The sequence below is a fragment of the Necator americanus genome, chromosome II (assembly GCF_031761385.1).
Source record: "Necator americanus strain Aroian chromosome II, whole genome shotgun sequence".
NCBI lineage: Eukaryota > Metazoa > Nematoda > Chromadorea > Rhabditida > Ancylostomatidae > Necator > Necator americanus.
Genome location: NC_087372.1, coordinates 8,229,124 through 8,242,598, shown reverse-complemented (window position 1 = coordinate 8,242,598; position 13,475 = coordinate 8,229,124). Strand labels below are relative to the sequence as shown.

The 13,475-nt window shown below is 38.6% G+C and overlaps 1 protein-coding gene across 1 annotated transcript; it reads left to right on the top strand.

Moving 5' to 3' along the window:
• Positions 1-731: 731 nt before the first annotated feature.
• RB195_017147 (uncharacterized protein) lies at positions 732-1,172 on the top strand (the record flags this gene model as incomplete). Its single annotated transcript, XM_064184012.1, has 1 exon — positions 732-1,172. The coding sequence occupies one exon, from the start codon at positions 732-734 to the stop codon at positions 1,170-1,172; it is 441 nt and encodes a 146-aa protein (XP_064039893.1).
• Between the last annotated feature and the right edge of the window lie 12,303 nt (positions 1,173-13,475).

Genomic DNA, 13,475 nt, shown 5'->3' with positions numbered 1-13,475 from the left:
ACACGTTTGTAAACCTCAAACAATTCTGAATTGAAGTGAACGTGGGGGCGCATCCCAAGCGGATTGATTAACGCCAGAAACTTTATCCTTTATCCTTAATGTTTCGGCGTTGTCGCCTTCGTCAGAGCTTCAGAAAGTCAGAACATTCGCAACATATCCTCTCAAATGTCTCGCTCACAACAAGTCATCATTCCCTAAGATATTACCTACGGATCCAAGAACCGAAAGAGCCTAAGGCAATGTGCATAGCTCAGTAGCTGATCCTAGCGGACCTCTGTGTGGTGGAATCGCTCGGCTAATACTAATTGGGATGCGACCTGCGTATGATCCTGTAGATCAAAACCCGAAAAGTTCGATACAGAGTATGATTAAGTTAATTAGTGTAATTTTGTGCTAAACATATGAGGAGCAACACATCGGCGAAACAGTGGGAGTATTTTTTGTTCGTATGAAGGAACATTTAAATGGCATGAAAGGCGGCGCAGTCGGCTAGAGGTCCGTTGTAGTCACACGGTCGGGGGTTGGAAACCGCCTTAACGCAAGCCAAGCCTTTCATCCCTCCGGGGTTCGTAAATTGGTACCAGACTTGATCATCGGCTGGCCTCCTCAAGTCACTATATAGGCAAACACGCGTTCCAAAAACCCCAACGAATACGAATTCCAGTAAAACGCGTTGGCGCATCCCAAGTGGATTGATACGCCAGTGACTTTATCCTGACTTTTTAAATGGGATGAAACACTCGAATGCAGCGACCCCTCTCGGAACTCATCGCAGAACATGTCATGAAAATGCTGCTTTCTCTGCCAAGTTCATATCGTACGAACCCGAAATTGTGGTTCGCAAAATTCTAGTGGCGTTTTGGGTAGATGGAAAAGACCCAAAAACGAATGGAAAGAAAGAGCGCATTAGTATTGGTCAAGCGATTCCACTATGTGGAGGTGTGCTAACGTCATTGCAACGCAGCTACGGAGGTAATAACAACAATTTGGACTCTTTTGGTTCTTGGTTCCGTATTGTGACATCTCAAGAGGATAATGACTTGTTCTGGCTAAGGCGTTTGAGAGGATCTCTTGCAAAAGTTCTGCCTTTGCAGACTCGGACGAAAGGGGGCAACGCCGAAACGTTAGCCACAATAAAGAATACTATTGAAGGCATCACTCCACGAATCTGAGGTCGGTACGGATTTCAGGTGTAGTATTCGTATACGGGATAATAGATTATGGAGAGGAGGTGATTCCGTCCATTTCTTATTAAATGCCTTAAAAAAAACGGCCCAGAAAATGCGGCGCGTGCACAAAGCTGGCGCGCTCTAATCGAACTCGTTTTAAAAAATAGCGGGCCAGAACGTTCGAATCCGGGCCGTTTTTTACGGCAATTAGGAAGAAATGGACCATAATCTACAACACTGTATGCGAATACTCCACCTAAAATCCATACCACCTTAGATTCGTGTGATGATGCCTTAAACAATTTTGGATCTTGCTTGATCACATTGATAATCGACAAGTTGCACTAGTTATGAGAACATTCAACAAGGTCCAACTTCTGAAAGATTCCGCTACGACCACGACTATATGTCCTAATAATGCATAGTTCCACGAAAAAAGCGCAAAAATATTATACTTATTGAATTTTGAAGAGCTAAAAAATATCAAATAAAAAAGGGATAAAAGGATAAAGTTATTGGCGTATCAATCCACTTAAGATGCGTTTTACTGCAATTTATAACCGTTGAGGTTTTAAAATGCGTGTTGGCCTATACAATGACATGCGGAGGTCAGTCGATGATCAAGTCAGTGTTTTATCCTCCACATAGGTCCTGTACCTATTTAACTACCTCGAGAGGATGAAAGGCTTGGTTGACATTAGGGTGGTTTCGAACCATCGACCGTGCCGTCAAAGCGGACCTCTAACCGATTGCGCCACACCTTCTCCACATCAAATAAATAGACGAATGTAAATACGTCTATTTAGTTGATGAGATAAATAATTTTTAAAAAGTCAAATTAATTGATAGAAAATTATTAAAAGAAAACAAAGATAAAAAGACTCCATGCGGTCTTTGGCACCGTCGACCTATCGATTATCGTCCTATTGACCGCTGACGTGGGTTGGTGTGGGCTCCGCGTTTGTCTGGCGACTATTCATATAGGATTGCGATCATGGGAATGAAGAAATACAGTGTGTTATAAATGACAACATTCACTTTTATTTTCTAATTGTCCATGATCTGCCTATTTTTGCTTTTTTTCTCCATTGTGACGAAATATTAGGGTTAAAAAGTTCCACTTCGTCAATTTTCTAGAAATGCTTCTGGAATTCTGTTCAAGTAAAATGTAAAGGAGTGTATTATTGTATTTTCCCTAAATAATGGAGAACACAGTATTCAAAAGCGTGCAGAGCCTGAGAAGAGAGTAGAAATTTGAAACTGAGATGATTTTCTAGAAAAGGATATTCACAAAGTAATTTTTTTTATTTTCCTCGCTTTCTTCTTTTGTTTGCTGTTGTAGGAGAGGCGAACTCTTGTTTCACTGTTAATATACCTTTATGTTCATTTTAAACTGCCAATGGCCTGAATCTTATCTTAATTGCCAATGAGGTGAAGAATGCTCACCTGATTTCACAAATGATCTCATGGAGGGGCCCAGTTTTGCCCCGTGCTGGTCCTTTAAAGGCATCACCCCACGAATCTGAGGTGGTGCAGATTTCAGGTGGAGTATTCGTATACGGGATGGGAGACTACGGAGAGGGAGGTGATTCCGTCCATTTCTTGCTAATTGCCGTAAAAAACGGCCCGGAATTTGCGGCGCCGCACAAGACTGGCGCGCTCCAATCGAACCCCTTGTACAAAATGGTGCGCCAAAACTAATGAAGCCCTATCTTCCGAGCCGTTTTTTACGGCAATTAGGAAGAAATGGACGGAATCACCCCCCTCTCCGTGGTCTCCCATCCTGTATACGAATCCACCTGAGATCTGCACCACCTCAGATTCATGGGGTGATGCCTTTAATCGGACTGTTTCTCCAGGTAGTTTATTGATGCCCATTTTTATCGTAATAATCCTACCTACAGCAGTCACGGTAGTTCTTCGCCAGAAAACAAGAGAAAAAAACGCGAATCTGCTTTTTTTTCGTTTTTTTTTTCTCTGTAACTTGATTTATTTTGCTCCATAGCATTACATGTAGACATCAATCATCGATCCGTACACAAAAGTACTTATTTTCTAAATTACCAGTAGCAAAAAGTGAAGAAAGCTCTGAGATAATTACGCCTTGTGGTTGTATGAGACTTGGAAAACAGGAAGATTTTTTTTTGCTTCACTTGGCTTGCTGAAATCCACTTTCAGTTGTAATTATTTGCTGATTCCGATACCGCATCCTGAATGGAAGAAAGAGTTCTATAAAAGTACTGAGTTTCTGGAACGACACTATCAGCACTGGTTGCGCTCACAGGTATTCAAAAATCCGAGTAAGTGATGAAAAAGAGCAAAGTTGTGTGTTTGATCTCGAAAAGCTACGTTTTTTCCAAAAAGGTATCTTAAAGGCATCACCACACGAATCTGGGGTGTTTCGGGGTTTCAGGTGGGTTATGCCTAGACGGAGTCGAGATTATGGAGAGAAAGATGATCCGTCTATTTCTTCCTAATTACCGTAAAAAAACGGCCAGGAAGATACGGCTTCGAGCGTTCCGGTGCACTATTTTCTACGGCGAATTCGATTGGAGCGCGCCAGTTTTGTGCACGCGTCGCATCTTTCTGGCTATTTTTTGCGGCGTTTAGGAAGGAATGTCCTTATCCTTCATCCTTTAGGAAGAAGTGGACGGAATCACCCTTCTCTCCATAATCTACCCCTATAGGAACTCTCCACCTGGAATCCGCACCACCCCAGACTCGTGGTTTGATGCCTTTAAAAATCGAAATTTTTGTCGAAAGTAAATTGTTCTCTGATGGAGACCCGTAGTGAATCTTTACCAGCTGGGAGAGCAAGCCTTTTAGTGAACCTGAGATGTGTCACTTCCCTCCAGTTCAGAAAATCTTAGACCTCTCCAGTATACCGACGAATTGGGTGCCAGAATGTTTACTACAACTCTTACTTTTACTTTGTTTACTTCTGGAAATATTTAAAATTGAGGGAGAAGGGTGGAGCAGTCGGTTCGAGTTTCGCTTTGGCCGCATGGTCGATTGTTCGAAAGAGGCCCAGTGCCACCCAAGCCTTTCACCCCTCGGAGTTAATAAATTGCTTCCAGACTTGTCTGGGAGCATAAAAACGTTGACTGGATCATCGGCTGGCCCCGCAGGTCATGCATAGAACATTCCAATACCCGTTCTTCAAAACCTCAACGATTACGAATTCCAATAAAACGCGTTGCCGCATCCCAACAGACTTTATCCTTTTATCCTCAACATCTAGAACTCTAACTTCACTTTTCTCACATTTCGTTCGCACCAAACGTCATAGCTCCCAAGGAGCAATTATCTGTGAACCTGATTCCATAATTTGTAGCCGCTGGTGATTTTGAAATTAAGTGCCTTTATGAAGGTTCTCAAAAATAGTTTAAATGGACAGATTTTACCATCACGAATCGATTGATGTCCATGTTTGATGAAATGTAAATGAAACGAATCAAGTTTTAGGTTTTAGGAGGGGAAAAAAATGCGAAAAAAAAGAATATTAGAAATAAATCCATGAAAATCACTGAATAACTCCTACTTTAAAATTAGAATTTTTTCATTCATAGAAAAAATAATATTTACCACCGAACCCGTATCGAATCATCCGTCTGTGCCGCTTAAATGACTGCCATTCGAGCTCAAATGAAGCCAATTAGCAATCAGTTGCCGTCGTTTCGCTGCATGTTCGGCGAGGACCTCTCCGCTAATGATTTCCAGAATCATCATCAGATGTTTCTTTGGATTAGTAGCACACTGCCATCACATTTCCAATTTTTCCGTACTGCTGAGAACTCTTCTGCGGAGAGATAGAGATAGAGAGTAATAGAGTGAGAGAGCGTCGGATAGGAAGAGACAAAGAATGAAAGAGAGTGATAGAGAGACGGAGAGTGGCTCTGCTATTTTTCTCTTCACTATTAGTCGTTTTTTTGGAAATATTCTTCATTTCTGCTAGTGATGATCAGAGAAAAATCGTTGATCGTTCAGGAATACGAATAAGGGTTTCGTATTCAAAAATTTTTTTCTGTCTTCCAAAACTCCCAAAAATCTCCCAAAAAAAGTCTAGCGAAAGTAAAATATAAAATAATAAATAGCGAAAATAATAACAAACAATAGATAATTGAATAAAACATGAGGTTTACGTATTGCAATTGGTTTTATTCGAAGAAGGCCTCGCCTTAAAATTACACCCCTTCCACATAAATCATAAACGTTTCCCTTGAATTCCTTAGATTCCCTTGAAATTTTAGAACGTCAAGTAGTAATAAATCGACCAAAATATCTCTTAAACGTTTTCTATTACTACTAGTTGCTTTCATATTCACAAATTTTCTGACGAATAGCGTTTGCGTGCGAGAATCTCATCACGGCAAAGAAACAGCATCACTAATTCAGAAAACGAAGAAAATATACGTAAATACTGGAAAATTTGAGCAAGTTTACAAAAAACGAACGTGATCGGCCGAACGCGATTTATGATATTTTTATTTTTTCTATAAATTAGGTTATAAATAAAAGTGATAACTTCGCAGTAAAGATTCACTTTTTGTGACAAAAGAAACAATGAAGGAAATTAATTTTTTTTCCAGAGGTTTTCATCCTAAATTCGACCTTAAATCTAACCAAATCCACAAGTCATTCAGTATAGGAAGAATCCAGTGCAAGATAGAGAAAAAACTTTTTTTCTGCTCTTTCAATCTGTTTTAAAAATCCTAACTCTTTAAAATTTCCATACTTACAATGCGCAATCCTGAAAGTGACAGCAGAGCAAATTTTTGTGGTGCCGTCCGGCAATTTTTCAAAATAATTTATGCTTTTCCAGTAATGAATTAATGAGTCGTTGTCCTTTCTTGCTCACGAGTCCGTGGATTTTTTTCTTTGCAGGAAAATGTCCCACTATTTTGCATAGCAGTAGCTATGGCTTCGTCTAGCATAAACGTATAAAAAGAATCTAATCGTTTCCTATCCTTTTCACCATACAGGGTCCCATTCATATTATTTCTAGTGGAGAGTTATCAGATTACTGCATCCCATCCGGTCCGCTACAGATATTATAGACCTTATCCTCTACGTACGTAGTGTATCATATTTCCCAGAATTTTTTCTCCCGTGTAAAAATGTTGGGATACGGTTCAAAATTCTCCGCGAAAAATTTACACAGGTTTCATCCATCACTGGAACTCCTCATATTTCATTCAGCTCAGCAATCCGTTAGGTTTAGCACGTTTTTGTTGCCCTATAGGTTGTCAGCTGTTCTCAGCGAGGTGTACATGCTGAGTTTTTTTTCCACTTCATTGGAAGAAGCGTTCGCTACGCTGTAATCCGAAAACGTGTGTTTCTCGCAATTCTTGGAAAATTCTTGGTAAGTTTTTCCCGTAGAAGCAATCCGTTCTGCAGTGGATTTCTGTTAATTTTATCTCGACTCTTTTTTTCTTTCTCCAACTCTATCTACAGTATTTTGAAACATTTCAAAACACTTTTGACCAAGACATTTCTTCTCAGTAATTCTGAGGTAGTGGAAACCGATTAGGGTTGGTAACTTGAATTTGGTAGTTTGGTAGTAGGGTGGTTGGTAATTTGAATTTGTTCGTTTTTTTAAGGTTTTTCTGGTCTTTATCTCTATAGAGAAAAAATCTAACCGAAGCTTTTTACCTAAAATTCCAAAAGCGTTGTTCCGTCCACACCAATCGGATGAGAAGACCTTGTATTGATTCAACTAGGTAGCTAACGATCCTATAAAAAAATGCAAAATAATTTTTTCTCCAAAATAAATAAATAACACGAGAATTTACTAGATTTTTCTTATTTTCCGTTCAAACGTAATCATATAGACTTCGCTTGTGCAAAATTACTTTAAAATAAACCTTAGTTTGAAAAGATACAGCTAAAAAGTATTGAGCTAAAAAAGTAATAAAGTAGCTAAAAAAAATCTCGTTACCTCCTTAAATAGAGACAACTATTATGTCTTTTTAATTAAACTGGAAATTATTGAAAAAAGGAAATTAACCAAGAAATATTTCCTTTAGATAGAAGAAACCACTGGCAATTCTCGACCATCTTTAGCCGTGCACATTGCGATCGAATATTAACTTCCAAATACCATACGTGTGCTCATGCGGAACTCAAACACTTGGATTAGTTAGGATTATAAAAAGTATAAAATATTGTATATTATATATTTTATAAAGTAACGATTTATGAACGTTTGTTCTTTTTTTCTCTTTTTTTTTCTTTTGTTGTAGAAAATCGCCGGTCATTTATGTATAAATCTTGTCTCATCTTTCTGAGGTGGATATTATAGTGGTTCGGTTGACAGTAATACGAATGATGCTATACAGGGGATAGAGCTGAGAGGAGTACAAGAGCGCGGGTTACTAGGAACGCGTCGCGGTCGAGTGGATGAACATGTGCAGATCTGTAACGCTAGTAGAGTGACTATATGACGCATCCTTGATATCCAGTTCAGAGAGTTTTTGATCATTTTTGTTTTTTTTCCCCGCTTACTAATATCATACAGCCATGAGCTATTTCCTTTGTTTCCAGTAGAAATAATTTAGACAAATATTAATATAAGTAAAATATCTCAACCAAACACAAAAGTGGAACCCTTTTTTCGTAAGAAAAAAATCAATTCGTTTCTTTTTTTTTTGTTATTTTTCTCAGTCCTAATTGCTCTTTTGCCTGTGCTCCTCATTTTATACGGCTCTCAATAAAATTTCCACATGAATTTTGGCAAAACTTTCTTAGCTCTTGGAATTAGAGAAGGCGTTCATAAAACTCGCCGAAAAAGAAAAAGTGACCTTTTCGTTAATATTATTATTGGGAATTAGTGGAAAATCTCATGTTTTCTTCGTAAAAAAGTTACAGTGCTATTGTATGGATTACAGTACTATAGTGTACGGTGTGTTTTGTTAAACTAATTAAATAATTGAGCGGGGAGGGGATGGGGGACGCCGGACAGACACGGAGCCTAGACCAACTTATGTCAGCGGTCGATAGGACGATAATCGACGGTCGACGATGGGAAAAACAGCATAGGGTCCTTTTATTTTTGTTTTGCCACAGAATTTCCCGTCAATTAATTTGACTTCTCAAAAGTGTTATTTATATTCATCCATTTATTTGATTTTGGCAGGTGTGCCGCAGTCGGTTAGAGGTCCGTTGTAGCCGCCAAACGGTCGATGGTTCGAAACCGCTCTAGCGACAACCAAGCATTTCTGCTCCCTCCGGGGTCGATAAATTGGTACCAGACTTGTCTGGGAGGATAAAAACACTGACTTGACACATCGGTTGGAACCTCGCAAGACATTGTATGGGCCAACACGCGGTCTAAAAATCCCAACGATTGTGATTGTGCAGTAAAACGTGTTGGCCCATCCCAATAATCAAAGATTAAAATTGAATTTGAAAAAAAACGACACAAAATTAAACGATAATAAGAAAAATAAAAAAAAAGCTTTTTTTTCTACAACAAATCATCTATCAACATATCGTTCATATATCTCGACTGCATCCGCATTTCGTTCCCAATTCTTTTGGGAACTCTGTAGCTTAGAATGTACCTCTTTCCACCTTATTCAATCGTCGAACCCTTAGATTCATCGAAGCGACCAAATGCGACCAAACGACTGTGCAGCTGTGTGTGATTCGATTCGAAAAATCGACAACGTCCGAGGTCCGGAAATCACGGTGACATGGAAGCACTTAGCACCACCGGATGTACATTACATTACAGTTGAGTGCACCGCTTCGCAGCGCAGTGATTCGACTCCGGGGATTATCCTTAGATGAACGTCGTCTCTCGGTCACCGCATCTCCACAGGGACACATAACGTTGTTGCTCTGGACGAGTTTTCATGCATATTTGATGACTGAAATGCTTAAAATTGGCAACTGATCTCAACTAGGAGATGAGTTCGTCCGTTCTTATTGCTGAAAATTGTTTATTTATTCGATCTCATGTGAAATTATGGAAACCACGCAATCACGCAAATATACGATATCATTAAAGGCATTCAACTTCTATGAGGAGCAATGGCAACAGATCCGATAATTTTGGAGCGGGCAACATACATGGTCAACAAAAAAAAGCGAAAAAAATGCGCCGTAGAATTAACAAAGGAGGAAGAAACAAAAAAAAATCGAGAAATTTCAAGTCCTCTGTTTATTTTTGACAAATATTTTTTTAACATGCTTCACATGCTCTCAAATAAACAACACTAAGCACGAGACACCTCAGTAGTTCTCGGTAATTCTTTTGGATTTGATCTACCGTCACTTATTGGAAAAATTGTGCAGTTTTCTTGAGTTCACTTGCGCTGCTGGCTCGTTTTTTTGAATCTTTTCATTAATTCAGTCATTTATCGATCGGTCACTGGCGATCTATTAACTTTTTCCTCAGTTTGTTTACTTGTTTAATCGACAGATAGGAGATCTAACTTTAATAAATATATTTCGAATCAACGAACAAGTTATTCAGTGAATCATTCACACATTCGATCTTCCAATCATTCATTCGGTTTTTTTTTCTCTGGTTCTCTTTATTTTCGATCAAATTAAAATTTTAGGCAAGTTGACATTTTTTGCTTTTTGCTAAAAAATCCCTGGAATAGAAAATAATTTTTCTCTTGCGTTCAATCTGAAAACGTTCATTCATCCGGAAATTTTCAATGATAAGGTGATTAGTAATTTTAATTGGTATAGTAATTAATTCTTTATGTTGTTTAGAAGCTAATTTATTTTTATTAGTTGGTTAGTTTCACCATTACGGTAATTTTAATGCTTTCTTGAAAAAAAATAATTTGATTAAAGATCACCAGAGCATCAGAAGACGACCAGTACATTGAAAAAAAGTTTAGATCCAACTCGATAGAAATTTTCAGGTCTTGTCCTTTTATTTATATTTATATTTATAGTACTATTATTATTTATTATTATTTTTATCTTTTATCCAAGAGATTTTCTGACTAGTTTTTATTTTCAAATTTTTTCTGTTTTCGCGATTTTTTTTGAAGAAATCACATCTTTTGGAGATCCTACTATAATTCAAATTTTCGATTTTCCATTACTGTTGCCCGTGGTGAAAATCGACGACACAGCGGTGTTCACGATGAATTATGAAGTGGGTTCGGCCAGGCAAGCACATATACACACCACACACACACACACACTCGTGTACACCTGCCTTCATGCATGGCAACTGGTTGTTCCAGCGGCATCAGCGGTCCCTAGCCGTCCTAATTGAATTCTGCTCTCTTTATTATTTGATGTGTTTCCCGAATGGAAAATGGCGATTCGTTTTTAGTTTTTACCATTTTTATTTTTTAGTTTTTTAGTTGTTTTTTTTTAATTCTTTACCTATCGAACAGTTAGGTACCATGCGTAGGCGCTTATTGTTATCCGAAACTTCTGGCGTAGGCAGATCTCCTCCTGGAATTAATGGCGCCCGTATTTTTATTTGCTTTACTTTTTTAAAATTTATTTATAGCATATGCATAGATATTCCTCTAAGTAAGATAAGTAAGAGGAAGACGGATATAATTCGAATTGAGTTTGTTAACTTTAATAATTTTAATATTTAACAAAACTAGTTTAAAACTAATTCGACTAATTTAAAACTAAAATGAATGTCAATGTTATTATGGTGGATGGATGGAATACGGTATATGCATGAATTTATCCTACAAAATGTCATTTTTTTCACTTTTTTTGGATGAGGCGAGGAAACGAGTGAGAGCTATTAGTTCCGACAAAAGACACGGAGTATTTTTCTTCTTTTTCTTCTTTATTTGGAAGTGTAACAAACTGAACCTCAAATCCTATAAAATTGGCTTAGTTGGAAATCTCCGGACTGTTCAACGTCTTCAATTTTTCCCGAAAGTTGGAAAAAAAACGATGTGAGAAAAATGTCTTCCGTGAAGTTTTACACAGAAAAGTTAGATCAGATTTTGAAGTCAGAATCTTCTGAAAATGAACGTTAGGTTGAGTGCCTTCATATTCACGGATTTCGTTCTGATCTTGATTGAGATCTTTTTATTTCGTGCCTAAATTCAGCTACTGCGGTCATTTACCTATAATACAGTATTCTTAGTGGATTTAGAGTTGCTTTGGATCAACCAGTAGCAATTTTATGTTTATTTTGTTTTTTTTTTCTATAGACTACAGATTTTTCTTGTAGATTTTGTTAGATAAAAGGATTTTTGTTCTCAAAAAAAGTCCGAGGAAAGAAATTCGGTTCTCCGAGTTCTATCGTATTTTTTTCTTCAAATATTGGATGAAATTGAAGCTGAAAATATAAGATTATTCTCCGATATCCTCCGTCTGATTGTTAGGGATTTCAGTATCGATTTCTCATTGTCTTTGATCACCTAGCGCTATTTGATCCACGAGTTGTGTAGAATCGATGCAGTTCACTACAGCGATTCTTTTCTGGACGAACATAGGAAAATTTCAGGAATCAAAAAATGTTTACGTTCTCTTTGAAAGCTCTGGGAATCGGACTGGAAGTAACACAAATCCTAAAAACAACAGCATGACCAATTTGACAAACCAACTTCCCCAGTCTGCATCTCTCAATTTTCAGTGCTGTCTCGTGTTTACTTCTATAAAAATTCATGTTTGGCTAATGTAGTAAGAATTTTGTGGATCTCAATGCCACTCCCTTACAATTTTAGCGATACCCCTATCGACAGTCGTATTTTTTGATCTATTGATTTTACTTGAATTCGAACAAGGATCTCGGATTGCTGGGAATTACTCTATCGGAATCGTTTCTGATCATCCTATCCATTCATTTTTCTTTTTCTTTCGCTTCTCTCTCGCCTTCTTTTTTTTGCAATTTCATTGTCTTCAATCCACAATCTATCACACAGAGCTGTTCTATACATCACGAATCTGAACGCCTCAACAGCCGAGCCGACGGTTCATCTTTTTTTTCGATCCGTTCCTCGTCAGTGCTTCTTCATCTTCCAGCATCAGCCAGCCACGTTCATGTGTTCATCAACCGACCACAACGAGGACTGCCGCTCGCCGTCGTCGCTAATCAAAAGTGCGATGCCTCGTTTAACGGACACTTTTTTCTCCAAACGATGAAACAATGAAAAGTCCTAAACAATAGCACATTTTGGGAACTTCAAAGTAATATGTTCGCCCGTGGGGGAAATTGCTTCATTTTCTTCGACGAATGAGTCCCCGGAATGGTGTCGTGCCGGGGAATTGCACTCCAGAAAACTGCAGAAAAACAAAACATGCAGTCATATGCGCTCATTAACTCGCTCTCAAGCTCGAAGCGTTTAGGAAACGGAACTCTGTAATGCTTATATCATATTTACTTAAGGATCTTGTTAGTACATTGAAAAAGGCGGGAGAAAGTGTTGAATTACGGTAAGTCTTAATATCTACAGTACCCCAGGACGAAGATGGAACATAATGCGGTTTTTGCGGGAGAAAATTTGAATTGGTGAAGCTAATAAGCTAACTGATACCTGCATCAATGCAAAGAGAGAAGATCAGCTGCGGAAACGCGCCGCGCAGCGCACTGCGTACGAGTACTGGGATGCATGTCCTCAATGCTGAGGATGTCGTAGTTGTTAACTGTTCGGCTATCAGCGAATTAGTTGTTTCCGGGCAAGAAAAGAGTTATCTGTAGAAAAAAAACTAACAGATTGATTTTAGATGGAATTTACTAACTATCGATCAATTCAGTTGCAACAGAATCTTGAGACAGCGCCTCAAGAGAGGGATAACGAGGTTTGATCGGTGGGACCTCTTGGGACAAGAGTAGATAGAGGTGTTTACGAGTACGAAGAAAATCACACTTAGTTCACTCTTCCCGACAACCAAATAAATCTGGAAAAATGCCTGTGCAGTAGTCTTGCGGGTTCTCGTCTCTCCAACGACGCAACTTATTACGGCCGATAGAACGCGGGCAAACCGCAACGGGTCCGTCGATTTTGCGCGGTGGGGCGGCTTCTGCAGCCTAATTTAATTGTAGTCGTTGGAAATATCTTACGAGGACGAAGTTTCAAGCAAATTTATTTTAATTGATTTTGCTGGCCGTTTGAGCAAATCGTAATAAGCTAGCATATGGCTTTTTCTGGACTACTAGGTTGAATTGAGCGTATGGGAACCTTCTTTTCGACTCTTCCATGACTGACTTCTTGACTTTCAATGAACTTCTTCGCGAGAAGATTTTGCGTTGATAAGCTCTACCCGTCTTTTTAATTGATTTTGCTGGCCGTTTGAGCAAATCGGCTTTTTGGAGCCTAAAATGGGTGACTCAATCCGCATTTGAGGTAATCGAATCTG